At 33.8% G+C, this 25,021-nt stretch overlaps 1 protein-coding gene across 6 annotated transcripts in view; it reads right to left on the reverse strand.

The window, feature by feature from the left end:
* The window catches only part of MARK3 (microtubule affinity regulating kinase 3), a 120,017-nt gene that overhangs the window by 90,410 nt on the left and 4,586 nt on the right, over window positions 1–25,021 (reverse strand). For all 6 annotated transcript variants that reach the window (XM_051978314.1, XM_051978313.1, XM_051978311.1 and 3 more), the window contains exon 2: window positions 9,696–9,887. In XM_051978314.1, coding sequence (XP_051834274.1) covers window positions 9,696–9,887 — 192 coding nt within the window. The remainder of the gene's footprint in view (window positions 1–9,695; window positions 9,888–25,021) is intronic.

Here is a 25,021-nt window from a genome sequence, read left to right on the forward strand (position 1 = left end):
TAAATAAATAAGATGACAATATACATCCTTGTTGTACTTCTTTTCCATTCCTAAATCAATCAATTGTTCCATGTTTGGTTCTAAATGTTGCTTTTTGGCCCCCATACAGCTTTCTCTGGAGACAAGTAAGGTGATCTTTTTGAGGACTTGCCATTTTGTTGTGATTCACATAATCAAAGGCTTTAGTTACAATTAATGAAGCAGACGTAGATGTTTTTCTGGAACTCTCTTTTCCATAATTTAAGAAATGTTAGCTATTTGATATTTAGTTCCTCTACCTTTTTGAAAACAAGTTTACTCTCCTGGTAATTCTTAGTACACACATTGCTAAAGCCTAGCTTGTAGAATCTTAAGTATAACCTTGTTGGCATGTAAAATGAGAGTAATTGTTTGGTAATTTGAATATTCTTTGGCATTGTCCTTCTTTCGGACTGGAGTACAAATGGATCCTTTTCCAATTCAGTGACCACTGTTGAGTTTTTCAAATTTACTGAATTGAATACAGCACTTCAATAGCACTATCTTTTAGAATCTTAAACAGTTCAATGGGAATTTCATTGTATCCACTAGCTTCACTGTTAGCAATATTTTCTAAAGCCCAGTTTATAATTCCATTAGAGATAAATTAGTCATCCTGTTTTTCCACAGCCTCTCTAGTAACCATTCTCCTTGTCTGTCAATTTTGCCAATCTGAGAGATGAGATAGAACCTCAAATGTTTTAATTTGCATTTCTCATCATTATTAGTGACTTGGAACATTTTTTTTTCACATGGCTTTTGATAACACGAATTTCTTTCCCTGAAAACTCTATGAGATATGAATATGAAAAAATCTAAGCGATATGAACAATCTCTTTACTATCAAACTGAGGATGGCATTTTTTTTTTACCTTTTTAAATTGTTATTATTGTTTGTTGACAACAGCTTGCTCTATTTAATCTTTAATCTCTGCCTTCCCACTGGTTTCTTCTCTCCTAATTACAAATATGCTGGCAAAATGAAATTCCTAAAGTATAAGCTTGACAATATGAAGGAAAAGGAGAGTCTCTAATGACCCCTTCCCCCCACTGCTTCTGGGATAAAACATAAATTCTGCAAAGGATATGAACAGACAATTATCAGATGAAGAAATTCAAACTATTTCTAGGCATATGAAAAAATGTTCTAAATTACTATTGATCAGAGAAATGCAAATTAAGACAACTCATTACACACCTCTCAGATTGGCTAAGATGACAAAAAGAGATAACAATAAATGTAGGGGATGTGGGAAAACTGGAACACTAATATATTGCTAGTGGAGTTGTGAATCATTTTAGAGAGCAATATGGTACTATATCCATAGGGCTATCAAAACTGTGCACACTCTTTGATCCAGCAGTGTCTCTACTGGGACTGTATCCCAAAGAGATCATAAAAGGGAAAAAGGACTCACATGTGCAAAAATGTTTGTAGCAGCTCTTTTTGTAGTGGCAAGGAAATTGAGTGGATGCCTTTCAGTTGGAGAATGGCTGAATAAGTTATGGTATATGAATGTTAAGGAATATTACTGTTCTATAAAAAACAATCAGCAGGATGGTTTCAGAAAGGCTTGGAGTGATGCTAAGTGAATTGACTGGAACCAAAAGAACACCATACAAAGGAATAACAAAATTATGCGATGATCAATTCTGATGATGTGGCTCTTTTTAAAAGTGAGGTGATTCAAGACAATTCCAAGAGGTTTGTAATGGAGAGAGCTATTTGCATCCAGAGAGAGGACTGTGGAGACTGAATGTGGATCACAATATATAGCATTTTCACCTTTTTTTTTGTTGTTGCTTGCTTTTTGTTTTCCTTCTCATTTTTTTCCTTTTTGATTTCATTTTTCTTGAGCAGCATAATTGTAGAACTATGTATGGAACAACTGTATGTGTTTATTTAACATATATTGGATTACTTTACATCTAGGGGAGGGGGATAGAGAAAAATTTGAAACACAAAGTTTTTCAAGGATTAACGTTGAAAACTATTTTTGTATATATTTTGAAAATAAAAAGGTATTATATGATAAAGCTAAGCACTGAAGGCATTCCAGGAAGCATCAACGACTTCTAGCTCCCCTCCCCCCTCTTTTGGAAATTTCTACCTTCTCCATTCCAACATGTATCTGTACTTAGGAGGGGCAGGCTAAGTTCCTACCAACAGTGAATTTGGGACATGTTTGGGAGTTAAAACTATTTTCTTTGCTTTTTTATTTCTCCAATCAAGTTTCCTGTCTGCACCACTCCACTGTCAATTCTTTATTATCATATACTAACTCTGAGTCTTGCTTTAATACCTTCTTTCTATATAGTCTTTTTTTTTTTTAAAGAAAAAAACTCTTTGACCAAGTTGAACTTATAGATTCAATAAAAGAAGTTACAAACATAATAGGCTATGTTAGTAAAAATAATTTTTAAAAACTAGATTATATCAATAATGATCAAATTTTTGATAAAATATAACCTTTTCTAGTTTTGAAAAAATTAAAAAAGAGAGCCTAAAGACCTTTCCAGTAATGTTGGGGTAAAGCAGGATTTCTATCATAAGAAATCTTAGGTGATGTAGTTCTAGAAATGTTAACTATAACAATGACAAGGAAACAAAATTTTAAAAATTAAAATAGGGCAAAGATCTACAGAAAATATAATGATTATATTTAGTTTAGTAAAATGAACCCACTCAAGGCATAACATTTTTGTATTACCAACAAAACTCAGTAGGAAAAGATAGAAAGAGAAATTCCAATCAAAATAACTGAAAACGAAAAAATATTTAGAGTTTTATCTTTCATGATATACAGGAAGTACATGACTACAACTACCCTCTTTGTAAGTAAATACAGAGAAATCAATTGGTTACTAATTAGGCATAAAAATGACAATATTATCAAAATTTATTTATTCAGCACCACAACCAATCAAAACAGCAAAGGATTATTTTAGAGGACTAAAAAAGATGACAACAAAATTTTTTTGGAGGGATGTGTATTGTCCTGCTTTCTAGAGCCCCCAAGTTGGGGTGACAAAGCGTACTGTAGATTTCTAGAGCTCCCACATCAGGGTGATTAAGATATACCTTCCTAGTGGAGAAGTGATGAGGTGGGATTTCAGAGCATGCTGGAAAAACCATTTATTTCAAGGACTTTCCCCTTTTTATAATATAACAAAAACAACACTGTGCACGTGGGACCACATAAACAACTCACTACTGTATATAGTTTGCCACCTGGTATCACTTTGCTTCAATCTCAACACAGGTTGTCACCGCCCCCGATTTCTCTCAGGAAGGCTGAGAGCCCTTAGGAGAGATGCAGAGCCAAACTAGACATTGTTAGCAAGTTCCCTCTGGGCTGAAGGGTATTATACTTTACCCAGAGTTTCCCCACTGACTGTAACTCCCTCTACAACAAAGGGTCAAGTAACTCAAGGCAAATAATGAAAAAAAAAAAGAGTAAGTAGTCTTTTTTAATACTAGATCTAAAACTACAATGCAAGGCAATATTCATTAAACTATTTGTTACTGATTAAAAGGGAGAGGTCAATCAGTAAAATAGATGAAGGATAAAATACATTGATACAAATAAATATAATAATATATAGAATTTGTTCAACAAACACAAAATCCCAACTACTGTGAAAAGAATGACACTATTTGACAAAACTTCTTGCAAAATTGGAAAGAGGTTCAGCAGAAATTAGATCTTGAGCAACAAGACTTACTGAATATTGAAGACAGCTCCAAGTAGATACAAGGTTTTGATATCAAATACCATAATCACAGTTAAATTAGGAAAATAATATACAATATACCTTGGGAAAGTTCATGACTAAAAAAAGTAAGAAAACAAAACGAACAACTTAAATTATATAAAATATAAATGTTATATAAAAAAGCTAAATAGAATTTAAATTTGTAGAGAAACAGGGAACTGAAGGAAAAAAATCTTTTGTTGCAAGTCTGATAAAGATCTCCAGAGTAAGATATAGGAGAAGTATTATTTGGATTTATAAGAAAGCCATTCACCATTTATTAATGAACAAAGGACTTGAATATACAAGTTCAAAGGAAGATATCAACTACCATATGAAAAAAGATGTTCCAAGATAGTAGTAAAAAGAAAAATTAAAATTAAAACAAAACAACTATGGTTCCATCTTATAGCATACATTGACAAAGTGTGAACACAAATGCAAAACAAATGTTGGAGGGATTGAAATGGCTGCATAAAACAGGTACAATGATCCTGTGGGTAGAACTATGAATTGCTCTAATCAGGTTTACATATATCCCTTGATCTAGCAACTATCATTTCTAGCCCTATATCCAAATTAAGCAAGGAAAAAAGACTCATAAATGCAAACTGCATTTGTTGTAGCAAAGAACTAGAAACTATGAGTGTCCACCAATTGGATATCCCTAAACAAATTATGGGGCAGCTAGGTGGCGCTGTGGCTAGAGCACCAGCCCTAAAGTCAGGTCAACCTGAGTTCAAAATTGATCTCAGACACTTAACACTTCCTAGTTGTGTGACCCTGGACAATTAACAAGTCACTTAACCCCAACTGCCTTCGGGGGAGGGGGAGCAAAAAACAAAAATCAAATTATGGCATATGGATGCAATGGAAGAATATTTTATCATAAAAAATGATGAAAGGTTTTTTTTTTTTTTTTTTGGAGAAACCTAGGAATGTCTATATGAACTAATACAGAATGAAGTAAAGCAGAATCATATGACCATCAAACATAATTCCAGCACTTATGACAGAAAAGTGATAGCTTCAAAATAAAGAACAAGACATACATTTTTAGACAAGGTCAAATTGGGGAGAGCCTAACAATAGGGGGAATTCAGGAATAGATCATGTAGAAAATAACATTTTGAGTTGAGTTTTTAAAAAAACTAGATATTCTAAGTGGTAGAAATGAGGAAGGAGTGCATTCCAGGCATGGATGACTGGCCTGGGCAAAGACATAGAGATATCAGGGAACAGAATATTAGGCTAATTTGGATGGATCATAAATATGTGACAGGGAATGTTATATAACAAACAAGCTTTAAAAAGTAAGCTGGAGCTTGATTGTGAAAAGCTTTAAATTCAAAGTGGATGACTTTACTAGTAGTAGTAACAGGATGCCATTACTTTGTTGAGAAGAGGAGTGAGAAATATATCAACTTGTACTTCAGAAATATCACTTTGGCTATGGGTTGGAAAGGTGAGAGAACTGATACAGGGAAGACAAATTAGAGACCACTGCAATATTCCAAATGAGAGATAATGAGGGTCTTAAGAAGAGTGTGGATATCTATCCCTGTGGATAGAGAGGAAAATGAATGTGAGAAACATAAGGAAGTAAATCAATAAAACTTGGCAGCTGATTGGCTGTGGAGGTTAGGGGAGAATGAGGAATCAAGACTTAGAAAAAACTGCTAACCTAGGTGACCAGAAGGGTGGAGGTGCCTGAATAAAAACAAAAAGTCTGGAAAAATGATAGGTGTGGAAGGGTGTAGAAAAGCTATTTGTTCCCTTTCAGACATGATAAATTTGAGATATCTATAAGGGCATGTAGTCTTATGTATCTGATAGATCGTGGAATAAATAGGACTGGATAGAATAACACTAGTGTTGCTTCATTTAATGCATTTTAAAACTAAAATTATTACAATGATTCCATTTATTTCACTTTTTATCAGTTCATAGAAACACATGTTTTGGCATAAAAAGGATAATAAATGCTGATTGTTTCCATGATTTTCTCATATTTATTAGCTCTTATAGCAAAATAATATTCTATTGCATTCATAAACCACAACACAACCAGCTATCCCCTAACTGATACTATAACAAAGTGCTACTGTAAATATTTTGATACATATTGGATTTTTTCCTCCTACTTTTCATCTCCTCAGGGTATATTACAGTTATAGAATCACAGAGTTAGATGAACAATTTAATCACTTTTCTCACACAACTGTAAATTGCTTTGCTTACAGAATGAGTGCGTGAATTCATAGATTCAACAGTGCATCCATAGCTTCCCCAAATTATATAATACAAGACAAAACCTCAGTTGTTTTAATTTGCATGCCTTATTATTACTGATTTAGAATAATCATATGGTTATTGATAGTTTGTGATTCCTCTTTTGAAAATATTCATACTATTTTACTACTTTTCTAGAGGGAACATATATCTTCTATGCTTTCATTAGTTTCCTATATATCTTGGATAGCAAATGGATTATGAATAAATGGTATTTTTATCAATATTTTTCCTACTCAATTTTTCTGCTTATTTTCATTTTATTTATTTTATTTTTATCTAACAACTATTTCTATCTTTTATTTAGTTAAAACATTCTTCTAATCATAACTGTGAAAAGTATCTCCACTCAGTTTCAAATACAGTAAGTGAAAGTTATTGGAGAACAGAGTGTAAGATTAAGTACCTAAACCTAATTTCTGCCAAGATGTTTTCCAGTTTTCCTAACAGTTTTTATAAAATATAAACTTCTTTTGCTTATCTTGTAGGGTCCTATTTTTAAAAAATTATTTTGGATGTATCTGGCTACTTTTCTATTTTAAAATCAGTATAAAATTATTTGCATGATTATTACTTCATACAGAGGTCTGATAATACCAAGCAAGTTATGTCCAATTCCCACTGATCTAAAGGACAAGAGAAGATTAAGAGACTTCATTATTAAGCTGAATGGAGAAAAATTTTTATATTAGGAAGAAGAAATACAGGTGGTAACAATTTTATTTCTGTAAATCTCAGTTTAACTTATTTCTCTTAAGAACTACTCTATAAAAAAAAAATCTAAAGTAATTTCATAATCTTAAACTTAGGAAAAAAGATAACACTGTAACCAAACCACTAAATCTCAATCTAATTAACAAGACTAAACATAAGGGAAGAGTAGTCATTCCATGACTTGTACTCTCATCTTGTAAGATTCTTGTCTATAGTCTTGCATTTCATAGGCTTTCCTCTTGGTCTTTAACCTTTCCAAGGTGTCAGCACAATACCCAATGAGTCCAACTGCTTTTACCCTCCTCCCTCACCACTTTTCCAATAAAATTTTCTGAATGACAAGTCACTTTTTGATGGTAAACAGCTTGGAAACAGCTTTGGAAAACAGCTGAAGTCTGAATACCATACAAGTAAACTAACCTATGGGGTCATCCACACTTTTTATTTTACCTTTCTTAGACCAAAGTACCAAAAAAGAAAGGAACAGTTTGTGAATCAGAGAAAAAGTCAGGACTGAATGCATATAGATTCATGCTTAAAAGGTAAATTAACAACTTCTTTTAACTTCAAGTAGGCTGAATACCTAAAATAAAATCATAATCAGGAAAGACTTCTCCTTGATGATAAAGCCATCAAAGGCCATTTAGCTTAACCCATGCTTGAATAAGAATTATCTTTACAGAATATCCAACAATGGTCACTCAGTTTTTGTATCAAGTTCACCATAAAAGATAAAGCCATTACCATTCCCTTTTAATATAATTGATAATCTAGGTGCAAAATAATAAGGGACTTAACCAAAGAAGAGAAGGGGATATATTCCAGAGATCTTACAAAAGTAAAGCTTGGATATTGGAGGTATGGGTGAGACAAGAGTGAGAAATCTAGGATGATTCCTAGGTGGTGAGTCTGAAGGAGTGGTAGGATGGTGTTGTCTTCTAGTGATGGTAGGAGGAGAGAAGGAGGATTTAGGGAGGAAAAAAATGAGTTTTTGTTTTGGACATATTGAGTTTCAACATCCAGTTTGAGATTTCTAAAAGGTAAGTGGAGATATGAAAGTGGAAATCGGCAGAGATTGAGGCAGAAAAGGCAGATTTAAGAATCATCAGCACATGAGTAAGGAAAATCAAGAAAATCACAGCACAATGTGTGTGATGATCAACTATAATGACTTAGCTCTTCTCAACAATACAATGATCCAAGGCAATTCCAAAAGACTCATGATGGAAAATGTTGCAACATCCAGAGAAAGAACTATAGTCTGATTGCAGATTGACACATACTATTTTCACTTATTTTTGCTTTTGCTTTTTCTTTTTTCACAATATAATATGGAAATATGTTTAACATGACTATACATGTCTAGCCTCTCTCAGATTGTCATGGTGGGGAGTGGAAAGGAAGGATGGAGAGAGAAAAATTTGGAACTCAAAATATATTAAAAATGAATGTTGAAAGCTACCTTTACATGTAATTGGGGAAAAATACTATTTTTAAAAATCATCAGCATAAAGATGGTAATTAAATCCATAAGAGCTGATTATAGTAGTATAGAGGAAGAAGAAAAGAAAGTTCAGTATAAATCCTTGAAGGATTGTTTTAAAAAGAAGTACCGAAAGCTTTAAACGAACACATACTCAATCACTAATAGAGATGCAAATTAAAATAATTGAGATTTCATGTTCCTCCATGTAAATTGGCAAAGATAACAAGAAATGGAATGTCAAAGTTGGAGAAATTGTGGGAAAACAGACAACATAAATACAGTATAAAACTGTTAACTAATTTGGAAATCAACTTGGAATCATGTAAACAGTAATTAAACTGTTCACATCCTTTGATCCTTTGCTCCCACCACAGTATATACACCCCCAGGAAGTCAAAGACATAAAGATAGGTTCAAAATATGGCAAAATATTCTTAACAGCATTCTTTGTGGTAAACAAGAACTAGAAACAAAAGTCATCAATTGGGAAAAATTATTAATTGAATGACATGTTAATGTGCAATAAAAATGATAAATGAGGAATTCAGACACATATAGGAAAATTTTAATGAATTGATACAAAACAAAACAATCAGAATGAAAAGAATAGTATAGTACAATTGTCAGTGGAAAGAGCTCTAAAAAGAAGATACATTGCTAAGTAATCAAAAAAAACAACAAATGTCCTAGAGAACAAATATTATAATGAAATGGAATTTTCCACCAATAGAAGAGAAAGACTATGAGGACAAGGTACTAGGCACACTATTACATGGGGTCATTATCACATGCCTATGCTTAATTGTTTTTCTTGGTCACAAGATAAAGTGAGAGAATCAATAGGAGGGTTGTAAGGATCAATACAGTGATTTTTATCAAAGGGCTAAAAAGAAAAAAAAGTACATGTTTTTCCAAACAGCAGTTGAGTTGTTTTAATAAATTTATTCTGTATAATTAATTATGGAGTATTTCTGGGAAGGTTAGGACCATAGACAAGGAAAAGTAAAGAACTAATTCCAAACTAACTATTTTGTTTTCATGGTTCTACTTTTCTCCCAGGTCCATAAAAATCAAGAAGATTTTGAGAGTTGACTAAACTTCTTGGAGATATAATTTGCAATACTGAAGTCAAATATTAAATGACAAAAATATAAAATATGCATAATGTTTACGTGTAATATATAAATACCCATGATTTTTAAAGGTCTTTTATTCGAATATTCGAATGCAAACAAAAATATTCTAATGGAAAACAATTTCAAGTTTATTAATAAAAACCAACAAAATGATTCACTTCTGAAGAATCACACTCATTTAATATTTTTAAACAGACAGGTAATTATAGGCATTTTTTATTTACAAATACACACTGGAAGAAATAGCTTTGAATTTTTTTGCATCAAAAGTAAATGTAATAATCTGTACTTACTTCTCTTCCTGTAAGGATGTGTCTTGCCAGTTTCACTTTTGCAAAATTTCCCTTGCCAATTGTTTTCAGAAGTCTGTAGTTTCCAATATGAGGTTGTTCATCTGCACAGGAAGCTATTGAGTTTCTACAGCGAGCTCCAGAGCGCCCAGTTCGAGAGGTAACTTCTTGACGTCCATCTCCATGAGATGTGTGCTAAGGTAATAACAACATACACAAAAATAAGGAACTAAAAGTTCTAAGAGCCACTAGTTGAAAAAAAATACCATATTATTGGTTAAAAATTAAAATAAATTTTAGCCTGTGTCATCAGTTTCTGCAAACATCTGTCCATATTTCATCAATCTTTTTTCAATCTTAAAATTTAAATTTAAGAGAAAAAGAATGGAGAAAAATGTGAAAGAATAAAGAAAATTGTTGAAATTCAACTTCATTTGAAAGAGCAAATTAACTTACAAATATGATTCTCTTAAAACATCAATAAGAAGAATTTAGGTTTGTGGAACCTTCTGTCAAAAGCATTTTTGCATTTGATCCTCACTAGAAATCTTCATGGAAAAGGTTTGCAGACAGGTTACCATCCTCATTTGACAAATGAGCTAACCACTGCTAGCTGATAAGTGATTTTGTTCAAGGCCAAAAGCTATTTATTATTTTTAACCATGTTATATAATCAGAGCCAAGCTTTCCTAAAATTTAAGTCCTGCCCAATTTTTCACTATACTAGGATGTCTATAATCATTCAAAATAAAATCATATAACCACATAAGTTGCTAATATCCCAAGTTATAAGCATTTAATCTTTAAAGGTTTAATAGCCTCTACAGAATACATCATTCCTTCCAAACACCCACCCACCCACCATTTTCAAAACTTTTCTTCTCCTCTTTAAATTGTTCTGAATAGTACTAGGCAGTGCCCCAAGTTTTGTCTCATCTAACTAGTCTCTTTCCTATGAGCTCTATGACCAGCTTTCAGGACAATGTGTCTTTTAAAAAGTGCCTTTTCTCTTCCTGAAGAAAATGTTTTGTCCTATTTTTCATTCATGGTCCAAAATAAACTCAATTATGACCAACACATTTCCCACCTCTCATCATGTTTAAACCAACTGATATGGATCTTAAAAGTCCTGTTCAAGGGGCAGCAAACTGGAGCAGTGGGGAGAGAACCAGCCTTGAACTCAGGAGGACCTGAGATCAAATCTGATCTCAGACACTTAATACTTCCTAGCTATGTGACCCTGGGCAAATCATTTACCCCAATTGCCTGGGGAGTGGGGGAGAGGAAGAGGTCTGTTCAAGTGCACATCTTCCTATGATGTCCCAAAGAGAAGTAATTCTGCATCCCTGTATTTTGGGGTCTCTGTTCAACCTGTACTATTCACTTGATTTGATGGTTGGTCTCCCTACTTAGAGACTCAGCCCAATCCATGCCCCTTTCTAATCCATCTTCCATTTTGCTATCAATTTCATCTGATCTCTTTATTCAATACATTGCAGTGGCTCCCTATCACTTTCAATTTTAAGCTTAAAACTGCACTTCAATTTTTGGGATACTTTATATAAAAGCCTCAAATATTAAAAGTCCTGCAGAACTTGGTCTCTTTCTACTTTTCTAGTCTTTTTACATTTTATTCACATACTTAAAGATTCAGTGATACTGGCCTCTTTGCTATTCTTCACACAAGATATTCTAGACTAAGGGAATTTTCACTGGCTGTCTATTCCTTGTTTCTGGAATTCTGTCCTTCTGCATATGTTTCCTGGATTCAAGCCACAACAAAATCCCATCTTCTATAAGAAGCCTTCTTAATATGTTCATTAAAATTAGAACCCTCTATTGTCTCCAATGTTTGTCCATCATTGTTATGCCCTGCACTGGAATACAGATTGCTTGAGAGCAGGGGCTGGTTTTTGGCCTTTCTTCATATCCCCATTTATTTTGTAAATTCAATCTTTCATATACCATGTTTTCTTAAGAGTAGGGCACAAATAACTTTATATGTTTATTGTTTACTCTTCAATTTTAGAGAATATTGGCAATTTGTTTTAATATTCAAGGACATCTAAAGTTTGAATTTGCAGCTTAATTTTTCTTAGAAAAATAAACAGGCACCAACCTCAATTATTCTTGATTAAAAACAAAACAAAACAAAAACAAAACATTATACAGCCCAGTTCTATCATGGGGTTCAATATAACTATCTTGGCATAAGTGAGTATAAATTCAAGGGATCAAGCTTAGCAGTGATCCCTTCCAATCCCCAGACTTGATGATGCCATAATAGAGGGAAATAAGCAATGAGTGGTCTGATAAATATTTAACAGTCAGCTCTCAGAAAAAAATATGCATATGGCGTACTTTAAAACTTCGACTTTTAAATCTATGGAAAAGCAACAAAACATATCAAGCCCTGATCTGTAGTGTTTTTCCAAGGTGTAAACACTCACATTGAAAATTTAACAATCAATTTTTTGCACATCTGGGAGTAAACTTTACCAAGAAGGATCTGTCATCCATACTCATATCAACTGCCAATGAAAGGGACAGACAAAGCAGGCAACACTGCCCTCTCTCAGAATCATCATAAAATGGCTAAGAATTGAGAGGTCAGTCATTTGCCATTATATCTCCTTAGGATTATATCTCCTGAACTCTCTTCTTTATACTTGAGACAACTTACTTATCTCATACTCTTCCATGAATTAATCATCAGATTCTCACAACTATGTATTTTCAGTCCTAACTATTCTTATTTTCCAGATACCCCTCTCATAATAGTCTATTAGACATTTTGAATTAGATGGTCTATAGATATACTAAACTCAACATATCCAAAACTGAACACATTTTCTTTTCCTTCCAAACTCTCTTCTCTTATCTTGCCTATTACTATCCAAGATACCACATTTTCTCAGTGTCATTTACAATTCCTCATTCTCTTAATCTCCCTTTTCCAATCTATTGCTAGAGCCTGCCCATTTTGCTATATTTCTTCCATACATTTCCTTCTCTCCTCTAACACTGCATTTCATTATTGTACTGCTGTGGTAGCCTGCTGGTTGTTCTCTGTGCCTCAACTCTTTCCCCATTCCAGGCCACCTTCCACTCAGATGTCGAAGTGGTCTTCCTAAAACACAGGTATGACCACATCATATCTCTATTCAATAAACTCCAGTCAATATCATGTTCAGGATCAAATATAAAATCCTCTCACATTCAAAGACTTCATAACCTGTCTCCCTTTTAGCTTTCTAGTTTTCTTAACTTACACCTCCCTACACCAAAATATATTCTGCAATCCAGTAAATCTTGACTCTTAGCTGTTACTGGCTGTCCTTCATGCAGGGAATATTCTTCCTCCTCACTTCCTCATGGCTTCTTTGGCTTCAAGTCCCAGTTAAAATCCTACCTTCTGAAAGATAGATGTCTGATCCCCCATTTTCCCATCCAATGCTACTGCATTCCTATGGATGATTATTTCATATTTATCCTATGTAGAGCTTGTTTGCTCATAATTGTTTTAATGTTGTCTTCCTCATTAAATTGTGAGCTCTTTGAGAGCAGACTGTCTATCCCACACTTAGCATGGTACCTGGCACAAAGTTGGCACCTTATAAAATGCTTATTTACTGACATAATTTTTAAATTCTTGCTTCATTTTTTCTGGGAATTACAGTAGAGCTTGTGGCAAAACTGTTATTTTCTTTTAGACTTCGTTGGTATATGATGTGGAATTATTTTCTTTTTTCGGCATTTGTGTCATGAGGGTTCCTGGCTCCATAATATTTCCCCTTGCCCCCATAAGCATTTGTTTTCTTCTCTCTATTAATTTTTCTAGTTTCAGTTCCTGAAATGGGATTTTGTGCCACTTCTACAGACTCTACACTTCTAGAAACAATGACTGGGTCTTTTTTGGTCCTGTACTGTATTATTTAGGATGTGGTTAATGAACACTATTCTTCAAGAACTTCAGGAACAGCAATAGTATACTACATTGAGTCAGTCTATGCAAACTTCTGGGTGGAACAGTATATAAAGTCTCAGGCCTGAGTCAGGGAGACATGGTTCAAAAGTAGCAGCAGAAACTTACCAACTAAGTCACTTTACCTCTTTGCCTCAGATTCCTCAACTCTAAAATGGGGAGGATAATAGCACCTATCTTTTAGGATTGCTGTGAGAATCAAATGAGGTAACATTTGTAAAGCATTTAGCATAGTGCTTGACACACTGAAGGAGTTATATAAATACCAATGTGAACCTTAATACATATCTTTTGGTATAAGTATATAAGGTCTCAAGCTCAGGTTCAAGGGTCAAAGTGATATAGCTCAGCTACATATTCCAGGTATCCATGGCCAGACCTTGAATTTGGGTTTCTATGTTCTTGTCATGCTTTCAGGTACTTAGGCTTCATGGCTTGCCCCTAATCCCTAAACTGGAAGGCTTCCATGAAGTGCAATTAAAGGCTAGACTTTTCTGTCCTTCCCTAGAACAGCAGCAGTCTTTTGACCATCTCTATGCAAATCTAGGCTAGCAAGATGAAAAGATTATAGGTTCTCCTTGGAAACATTTATATAGTACTTTAGGTTTACAAAGCACTTTACAGGTATAATCTTTCAAATATCACTGATTATGACTCAGTCTCAATCGCCAATTCTTTCAATAACTTATGAATTACTTCCTAGGTGGTTCTAATTCATTATTTATACAGATATCAAAGCTCTATTTGCCAATTCGCACTATCTTTTCCTGAATCAAAGTAATCCTCTCATAATCCTTAAGTATTTTATTTTATATTTTTATTTTGGGAAGCATTGAGGTTAAGTGACTTTCCCAGGGTCACACAGCTAGGAAGTGTTAAGTGTCTGAGGTCACATTTGAACTCAAGTCCTCCTGACTTAGGGCTGGTGCTCCATCTACTATGCCACTTAGCTGCCCCAGCAGCTACTTTTCAATTTACTGTCTTACAGGGTTGTCTAAGGCACTCTTAGGTTAAGTAAGTCACCCAGATCACCCTCACAGGTAGGGCTTGAGATTAGTTCTTTAGGCACTATTTATTTATTGCCTTAAGAATTTTATTTATTTTTTATTTATTTTTTTTTACAAGTTATATGTATGGGTACTTTTATAGCATTGACAATTGCCAAACCTTTTTTTTCCAATTTTTCCCCTCCTTCCCCTCACTCCCTCCCCTAGATGGCAGGATGACCAGTAATGTTAAATATATTAAAGTATAAATTAGATACACAATAAATATACATGATCAAACCCTAGCTCTCTATTTAGCAAGTCAACACTTGTCTTCATAAAATAGATAACCAAAGCCAGTGAATTTAATTCAAGTATTTAAACCTCTGTATAAATAGATACTATTACACTAACATTAATATATACTATAACTTTAAGAGATCTATCTGATATGTAGCCCAACTGAAAAAAAAAAAAAAAAAAAGGAATCCTTTTTAAAATGGAAGAGGCTTGAGATTTTTTCATATATAAGACTAAGCACAGAATTTGAGGAAAAGTTAAAGAGACATTCATTCAAGAAATATTAATACTAAACATTTATTACATGAAACTGTACATACCCTTTGATCCAGCACTGCCACTACTGGTTCTGTATTTCAACGAAATCATAAAAAAGGGGAAAGGACCCATATGTGCAAAAATGTTTGTAGCAGCTTTTTTTGTGATGGCAAAAAATTGGAAAATGAGCCCATCAACTGGGGTATGGCTGAATAAGTTATATGAAAATAATAGCACAGTATTGTTCTATAAAAAATGACAAATAATTGATTTTAGAAAAGCATGGAAAGATTTACATGAACTAATGCTAAGTGAAACAAGCAGAACCAGAAAAATATTGCAACACCAAGATTACGCAATGATCAACTATGATAGACTTGGTTCTTCTCAGTGGTTTAGCAAACCAAGGCAATCCCAATAAACTTTAGCTGGAAAACACTACCTGCATCCAGAAAGATAACTATGGAGACTAAATGTAAACCAACATATGCTATGTTCACTTTTTCCCCCTTATTTTTCTTCCTGTATCATATCCCTTTTGTTCTGATTTTTCTCTCCCATGATTCACATGGAAATATGGAAAAATGAATGTACATGTATAACAAAAAAGTTGCCTTTTTAAAAAAATATGAAAATAAAAATTAATTACAATCTTCTTATATGCAGTGCTCCATGAAAGATACAAAGATTTTCAGACATAATTCTGTCCAAAATCCCAAGGAGTTTATAATTCTATAAAAGAATGTAAGACAATGGCATAATTTCTTAATAATAATAGCAATGAAACATTGAGAGGGGGAAAAATGCTAGTCTATTGAAAGACAAAAGTTTGGGCTTCAACTTTAGAATATTGATAAGCTAGAAAACATTCAAAGGATCTTCACCAAGAAGACAATTCAGAGGGCAGCTACATGGCACAGTAGAGAGAGCAGTGATCCTTTAGTCTGGAGGACACTTAATACTTCTTAGCTGTATGACTCTGGGCAAGTCATTTAACCCCAATTGCCTCAACAAAAAAGAAAAGAAAAAAAAAAAGATGGATCAGAATGCTCTTCAGTTGTCATATTAGCAACAATTGAAGGAAGCAGGAATATTAACTTGGAGAAGATGTAGACAGAAGACTTGTTATTTGTCAACATTTATTTATTAAGCATACAACTGAGTACTGATCTCAGCAGGGAAAACCAGCAGTGATGGCTGGAAGCTGGAGCCAAGCAAAGTTAGACTTGGAGCCAAGAAAAATTTCTTAATTCAGTAGTTTTGTTATCTCGTTAGTCACAGTCAATTCCTCCTGACCCCTCTTTTTGGGTGTGTATGGGGGTGGGGAGGTTCTTTGCAAAAGCTAATGAAATCATTCATTTTCCACTTCCTTCTCGGCTCATTTTACAAATGAAGAAACTAAGGAAAACTACACACCTCTCAGATTGGCTAAGATGACAGGAAAAGATAATGATGAATGTTGGAGAGGATGTGTGAAAACTGGGACACTAATACACCGTTGGTGTAATTGTGAATGGATCCAGCCATTCTGGAGAGCAATTTGGAATTATGCTCAAAAAGTTATCAAACTGTCCATACCCTTTGATCTAGCAGTGTTTCTACTAGGCTTATATCCCAAAAAGCTCTTAAAGGAGGGAAAGGGATCCACAGGTGCAAAAATGTTTGTGGCAGTTATTTTTGTAGTTAGCAAGAAACTGGAAAATGAGTGGATGCCCATCAGTTGGAGAATGGCTGAATAAGTTATGGTATATGAATGTCACTGAATATTATTGTTCTATAAGAAATGATGAGCAGGATGACTTCAGAGAGGCTAGAGAGACTTACATGAACTGATGCTAAGTGAAATGAGCAGAATCGGGAGATCATTATACATGGCAACAACAAGATTATACAATGATCAATTCTGATAGATGTGACTCTTTCCAACAATGAGATGACTGAGGCCAGGTCCAATGAGAGAGCCATTTGAGAGAGAACTGTGGGAAATGAATATGGATCACAACATAGCATTTTCATTCTTTTTGTTATTGTTTGCTTATATTTTGTTTTCTTTCTCATTTTTTCCTTTTTGATCTGATTTTTCTTGTGCAGCAAGATTATTGTATAAATGTGTATACATATGTTGGACTTAACATATATTTAATATCTTCAACATATATTGGATTACTTGCCATCTAGGAGAGGATATGGGGGGAAGGAGGGCAAATTTGGAACACAAGATTTTTGTAAGAGTCAATGTTACAAAATTATCCATGCATTATATTTTGAAAATAAAAAGCTTTAATAGATAAAAAAGAAAAAAGAAACCAATGCAAACAGGGTTAAGTGATTGCTCAGGATCACACAGCTAGTAAGTATCTGGGGGTATATTTGAACCCAAGTCTTCCTAACTCTAGGTCTAAAACTCTAGCCCATGAAGTACCTGATTACAGGAGATATGGACTATTTTCAAAACAAATAGTTGAGTTTAGTTTGAGTGGTTAATCAGGAATTTGAAGGATAATTGGGGTTAAGCTGCAACCAAATCATGAAGTCTTGAATGACAGGTAAAGAAGTCTAGAAGGTTATAGTAGATAGAATGGCAGGGCCAAAGTCAGGAAGACTCATCTTCCCTAATTCAAATCCAGCTTCAGCTTACTGTGTGACCCTGGACAAGTCGCTTAATCTTCTTTGCTTCAGTTTCTTCATTAGTAAAATAAGCTGGAAATGAAAATGGTAAACTACTGCAATATCTGCCAAGAAATCTCTCAAAGAGGACTCACAAAGAGTTAGACATGACTAAAATAAATGAGCTCCATCTAGGCCAGATACTCTATTTACCAGACAATTTAACTGCCCCTTTTAAACAATTAGTGTTATACATAAATAGAATGGGCTGCTTTAGGAAGTAATTCCCCATCATTTTAAGTCTTCCCAGGAAAAGGTAACCACAAATATTGGAGGAGATGGGAAAACTGGGACACTAATGCACTGCTGGTGGAGTTGTGAACTGATGCAACTGTTCTGGAACTATGCTCAAAGGGCTATAAAATTCTGCATACCCTTTGATCCATCAGTACCATCTACTAGGTCTATATCCCAACGAAATCATAAAAGAGGGAAAAGGATTCTTTCCTTATGTGCAAAAAATGTTTGAAGCAGCTCTTATCTGTGGTGGCAAAGAACTGGAAAATCAATTGGGGAATGGCTGAATAAGTTACAGTATATGAAAATAATGGAATATTGTTTTATAAAAAAATTAACAAGCTGATTTTAGAAAGGCCTGGAAAGATTTACATGAACTGATGCTGAGTAAAACAAGCAAAACATTGTACACAGAAACAGTAAGATTATGTGATTATTAATTATAATAAATTTGCTTCTTCTCAGTGGTTCTCAGGCAATCCCAATAAAATTTGGCTGGAAAATGCCATCTGTGTCCATAGAGAACTATGGGAATTGATTGTAAATCAACATATGCTAGTTCATTATTTTTTCTTCGCCATAGTTTTTTCCTTTTGTTCTGATTTTTCTCTCCCAACACGAATATGTAAAATATGGAAATATGTAAAAATAAATGTAAATATATAATCCCCCTAAATTATATTGTTTTACAAGTACCTGGGGAAAATAAAAAATATGTGTGTGTGTGTGTGTGTGTGTGTGTATAGATATGTATACATACATACATAGACACACATAGATAAACAAAAAAAAAGAAGTCTTCCAACAAAGGTTATGAGTGACCTTTTTGTTAGGTATGTTGCAGTGGAGAGTGGAAAGGGGAAGGGAAATGACAGTCTTGGATATGGGTTAGACTAGATAGATGGTCACTGAGGTATCTTTCCTTTCACCTTTAAACTACTATTACTTTGGGGAAGGTAAAGTAGCCAGGAAAATAGCAAAAAAAGTTTAAGCTAAATTTTAAAAGGATGAGTAGGAAGAACATACAATGGTAAAGGCAAAGAGTATTACAAGAATATTACAAAAGAAATACTTTGAATTAAGATAGTAAGGAAAGAAGGGAGAAGGGAAAAGAACAAGCATTTAAGTGTCTATTCTGCGCCAGGCACTGCACTAAGGGCTCTACAAATATTCTTTCATTTAATTCTCATAATTCTACAAGGTAGATATTATCCTAATTTTACAGATGAGATAACTGAGACAGATTAAATGACTTGCCCAGTGTCACACAGCTTGTATGTTTCTGAGACTGAGTTTGAACTAAGGACTTCATGACTATAGGTCCAGGACTGTAGGGATTGAACCACCTGGTTATAGAAAAGTTTGAGATGTTCCCAAAACAAATAATCCAGTTTGATTTGAATGGCAAAAGAAATAATCAGGGTTAAGCTACAACCAAACTCCTGAATGACAAAATTAGGACTTTATTTCATGTATTTGTAGGAAGCTATTACTGAGTTTTGTTTTGTTTCTGAGGAAAGGAATGACCTGGATCAAAGATATCATATTAGAATGATTATTAAGAGTCCTGATCAACACTTCTAGTCTTTAAATTAGGGTAGCCAGCAAGTTAGAAATTCAGAAATGTACAATAAACTGGGGAAATTCTCATATTCAGCCTCAGGATCCCAAAAGTACTAAAGCTCCTTTACTTCCAGAGAGTCAAGAGATCAGGAGTCAGCTGTCTGCTCAACATTTGGGATACCTTCTAAAAGTTTTAACCCATCACCTTGGAAAGGTGTTGGTACTGAGTGTAAAATCTGTTCCAAAGACCCAATTATTACCATTATTTGCTGATAAAGATACCTGAGTTCCTGGCACCTGTACCCGCTGCATCTACCAATTATGAAGTTCTCCAGTATTTACAGTAATAAACCACAGAAAGTGACATCACAGGTACTGCACCAACACAGAGCTTAATTATCACAAAATCCAGTGAAGCTGATTGCCCAGTTCCTTTCTGTATCTGATAATCTTTTATTCCTCTTGACCTTGTAATTCAAGGCTGCTAAAATTCTTTTTCCCTCTCTCTACTAGTCAACATTCATGCCCAATCTCCAAGTCTTCCATGCATCCCATGCATATCCTGCGTATTTCGGGATATACAAGTCAAACCAATTTTTTTCAATTCACAAAATCTTTCAATACATATCCACATATTCCAGCAAAACAAGTACCCACATTAGCTATGTCTAAATGTCTATTTTTTTAGTCTTCAAATTCATCATCTCTATAAGAAAATAATTTCAATCCTTTCCTTCTTACAATCTATATATCCTTTGCATTGCACCCATGTTTGATCTTATACTATTTTCAAATTCCACTACTTCAAAGAAACCTGGGTCTTTTCAGAGTATTTTCCCTATCTTACGCCAGAATATACTGGGCAGAAAAGATGAAGTACATTCATTTCCTTTCTTTGCTGCTATTTCCAAATTCTTTCTCTGCCATTACCATTAAATATCTCCTCTTTTGAAATTTATTCCAATCAATTATTCTAATCAATCTCTATTACCAGTCTGGATAGTGCTAGTGAAAATATACACTACTCCCTTTCTTAAGTTTAGTAGCTGATTCACAGTCTTTACAATCAGATTGCTCATGGATTTCACTGCTACTCCTATGATCTTGGATTATGAAATTCCTTAAAAAAACAAAAAACAACAAACTCCAAACCTTTCATCTATGTTTCACTTCTGCTTAGTCTTTTTATCCTCACAATGGTCTCTATATCCTCCCTCTGATCTCAAACACATACAACTTGAATATATAAGCTTTTTGAAAAAAGAATTTTTTTTTGTTTTATATTTGTATACATACGATAGCTACTTAATAAGTGCTTTTTGGATGATTATTATTATTCTTCCAGTTCACCACTCAAGTTGAGGCTTCACTTTCTTTTCTTTCAAGAAGTAACTACTCCCATCTTCTCATCCCCCATCACTTCCCTCCTCTAATTCCTATGTTGCTGGAGGAAGTCACAGAATTATGTCAACTAGGCCTATTACAAATTTGTTAGTCAATTTTTAAAGAAAAGTTTACTTTTAAAACTTTTTCAATTAATTTTCTAGCAATTTGTTCCTCTACCTCAACTAAGCAAATTATTTAAAAATCTGCAATGCAGGATAGATTCAATGAAAAACAACAGAACCAGACAGCAGTTAAAACTTAACTCAAAAGGGCAGGAAGAAAATAGATGCAACCATCTCAGTATGAAGAATATATGCCACCTGGCAAGGCAAGGCAATACAATGCAATGGTATCTACAATCTGGTAGAAGGTCCAGAGACACTTATTTTCAATAGTTTCAGACAAAGAAACAATATAGCAATAGTAAGAGATTGTCCCATCAATAGGGAAAGATAATAGTATAAACAAAACCAATGAAATAAGAGTACTTTCCAAACTGCCCAATAAAGAAGGAAGAAAGGGTAATAAGGACACAAGGAATTTAACTTTTAACAGTGCCATCCAGCAAGAGGCTGGGAGAGACGAAATTCCCAATCTTCAAATGTTTCCATGTGGGGAGTCTGGAGATGTAAACCAGTTTTCTCCTATTCATGAAATCCCTCAATATCACCCACATAGTTCAGCAAAATAAATATCTACATTAATCATGTTTAAATATGTGTAATTCTGGATTTTAAGTTCATCATCTCTAAGAAAACAAGTTGCACACTTAATCCTTATTGCTTTTAATATCGTGGTTTATAATTGTATTAGTCAAAGTTCTAAAGTCTTAAATTGTTTTTTCTTTATAATTATGTAAATTGTTCTTAATTCTGCTTGGTTTGCTCTGAGATCTTTCCTGTTTCTTTTGTTGTCCATTTCTTATGGCACAATCATATTTCATTGTTTTCATATACCACAATTAGATAAGTTATTCTCCAATAACTTCTTAATTTCCAATTTTTGGCTACCACAAAAAGCTATAAATATTTTTCACATACTGATTCTCCTCATTTCTTTTGGGTATACATCTAATAGTGTATTGCTGCAGGGTCAAAGGGTATGTTCTGTTTGTTAACTTTCTAAGCATGGGATCAAACTGCTTTCCAGAATATAGGGACCAATTCAGAGCTTCATAAAAGAATGCATTTCTCCACCTGTTTTCCCTACAACTTCTCTAAAATTGTCAATTTTCTAATTTGTCATTTCTGCTAGTCTGAGAGGTATAAAGAACTTTAAAGTTTCTTTGTCTTTTTCTAATAATGATTTAGGGCACTTCCCCCTCATGACTGTTGATAGCTTAGATTTTTTCTTTAGAAAACTACCTACTAGCATCCTTTGATTATTAATCTATTGGACAATGGTTCTTTGTCTTATAACTTTGAATCAGGACCTTATTTATCTTGGATATGAGACCTTTTTTTGTTCCTTAGTTACCCGTTTCCTTCTAATTTTTACCTAACATTTGTGGAAAAAAAAATTAGATTTTTTTTTGTGTGTGATTTTATTACTTGGTTAGTCAAGAACTCTTTCCCTATCCATAGATTTGAAAGGTAACTTCTTTACTCCTCTAATCTGTTTATGATGTGACTTTTTACTCTAAGCCATATATCCATTTAGAGCTTATCCTGGTACATGGCCAGAGCTATAAAGTCTACACTTAATTCCTATTAGACTGCTATCTTTCCCATTAGTTTCTATCAAATAGTGATTTTTTTTTCTTTTTTTAATAATTATAACTTTTTATTGACAGCAAATAGTGAATCTTTATCCTGCATCTGAGGCCTAATATTTAATAACAATGTAACTACTATAACATGTCTGAGAGTTAGTCACCTAAGACTAATTTATCTAAATCATCTATATATATTAAAGGGTTTCCACACTAAAGAAATCACAACTTTTTGATATATTTAATTATATGGATAATCTTTTTTTAATGCCATATGTAAAATCCAACAATCTCTGTAATACCACCAAGTACAAACTAGAGAAAGATTGTCTACCAAGAGAAGAGAACTGAGAGGGAAGGGAAACAGGTATTTGAGGAAGAAGGGGGAAGAGTAGGGTGCTATTAATTGCATCAGATTCTAAAGGCTGCCTGAGATTTAAAGTATTGCCTAAAAGTTTTAGTTAGGTAGAGACAGAAGATCTCTGTGACTGATCTCTGGAAAATGTTTCCAGCTCTATAATTTTAAAACTGCACTAATCTACAGTTTTAAATTTAATAGGAATAGCAAAAGGCAGAAAACAGGACTGGGGACTCTATAGTTTATAATGAATGGTTCATAATTACAAATTTAACAATTAAAAATTCTAATCAATAAGGAATTTCACTTAGAATCATTTGTGACAAGCCTTCAGTACACCTCCGTTGAAGTATGGTATTCAAGAAGCCAAAACTGAAAATTTGGTTCCTATAAGTAGCTTTAAAATAAGAAAATTCCTCTATTCTACCAATACTTAAGTCCACTCTATACTCAGATTGACATTTTAACACAAAACAGTGATATGGAATCAGAAGACCAGTGAGTAAATAAGCACTCCCTTCATAACCTTGCTGGTATACTACTCTATAAAATGAGGAAGCTATATGTGATGATTTCTAACAAGTCTCAAAGTTTTTATCGTCTATAATCTCATAACTCTATGAATCAATTACTATTACTAAGGAAAAAACCAAGCACATATCCTTCATGAAAACTACTCCAAATACTGCTAGATATTCAAATCTTAATTCAATAAAAATGTGTAGTACTTACTATCCCTACAAAGGAGCTTTACCTGGAAAGATTCTCTTATTCATTTAAGAATATTCAAACTGCTAAAATTTGAATAAAACAAGGAAATTTCTGCTTTGCTCTTCTCCCAGTTCTGTCAACAAGGATAAAGCTTTCCTGGCTATTACCTAAAATCAGTGATTCTGTTCCAGAAACAAGGTGTTGCTGGTGATGAAACTGGAGGATCATAGTTCCGAGTGGACAGGATTTCAGAGATAATCTTGTCTAACTTCCTCATTACAAAGGAAGAAAAAAGAGGACTAGAAATGGGAAGTGACTTGCCCAAAGTTATGTGGATAGTAATAGGAAAGCAAAGATTCAAATCTTTGTCTTCAAGACTTCAAATCCTTCCCACACATATCAAATATATCTGGTATTCTGATTTAGTGCTCTGATTCAAAAGCAATTGCAGAAAGATATGCTTGGAAGGAGGTATGAGGGAAAGAAGGGTTTCACATTTTGGTGTTGCACAATCCTCTGTATCTCTTATAGTTTAAAACTTCAAAACCTGGTTTACTGTCAAGTTCTTCCAGAAAATATGAAGTAAATAGAGTTTTATATATGCTCTCTCTGGAAACTTATTCTTACTAGGTGCTGGTAGACTAATTAGGATTTCCCAAGGAAACTAGTTTAAGACCACAGTAAATCTAAAAAGGGAAGTTTTTATTAAAATGTATTAAACCATGTTAAATTGTATTTTAATTGTAAATCAAAATAATATGTAAGATCTTCATAACCCAGCCTTTTCCTTACCTTTCCAGTGTTCTTACATATTATATTCTGCACATACTCTTCAATTTAGTGACATGGGCTTGCTTGGATACCTTACATAAGACAATCTACTTTCTGACTCTTATGTTCACTGGTCCACCTTCATATATGGAATGTCTACCTCCTGGCGTCTAAGTCTCAGATAAAATCCCCCACAAAGTCTTTCCAAATCTCCCTTAGTTCTAATCTCTCACCTGTGTTGACTATTTCCTATTTATCCTGTATATATAGCTTGTTTATACATAGTTATTTGCATGTTGAGACTGTGAGTTATTGGAGAGCATTTACCTTTTTCCTCTGCATCTCCACTAGTTAGCACAGTGCTTGGCATATATTACCAGCTCAATACATATTTGC

This window comes from Antechinus flavipes, chromosome 2 (genome assembly GCF_016432865.1).
Source record: "Antechinus flavipes isolate AdamAnt ecotype Samford, QLD, Australia chromosome 2, AdamAnt_v2, whole genome shotgun sequence".
Taxonomy (NCBI): domain Eukaryota; kingdom Metazoa; phylum Chordata; class Mammalia; order Dasyuromorphia; family Dasyuridae; genus Antechinus; species Antechinus flavipes.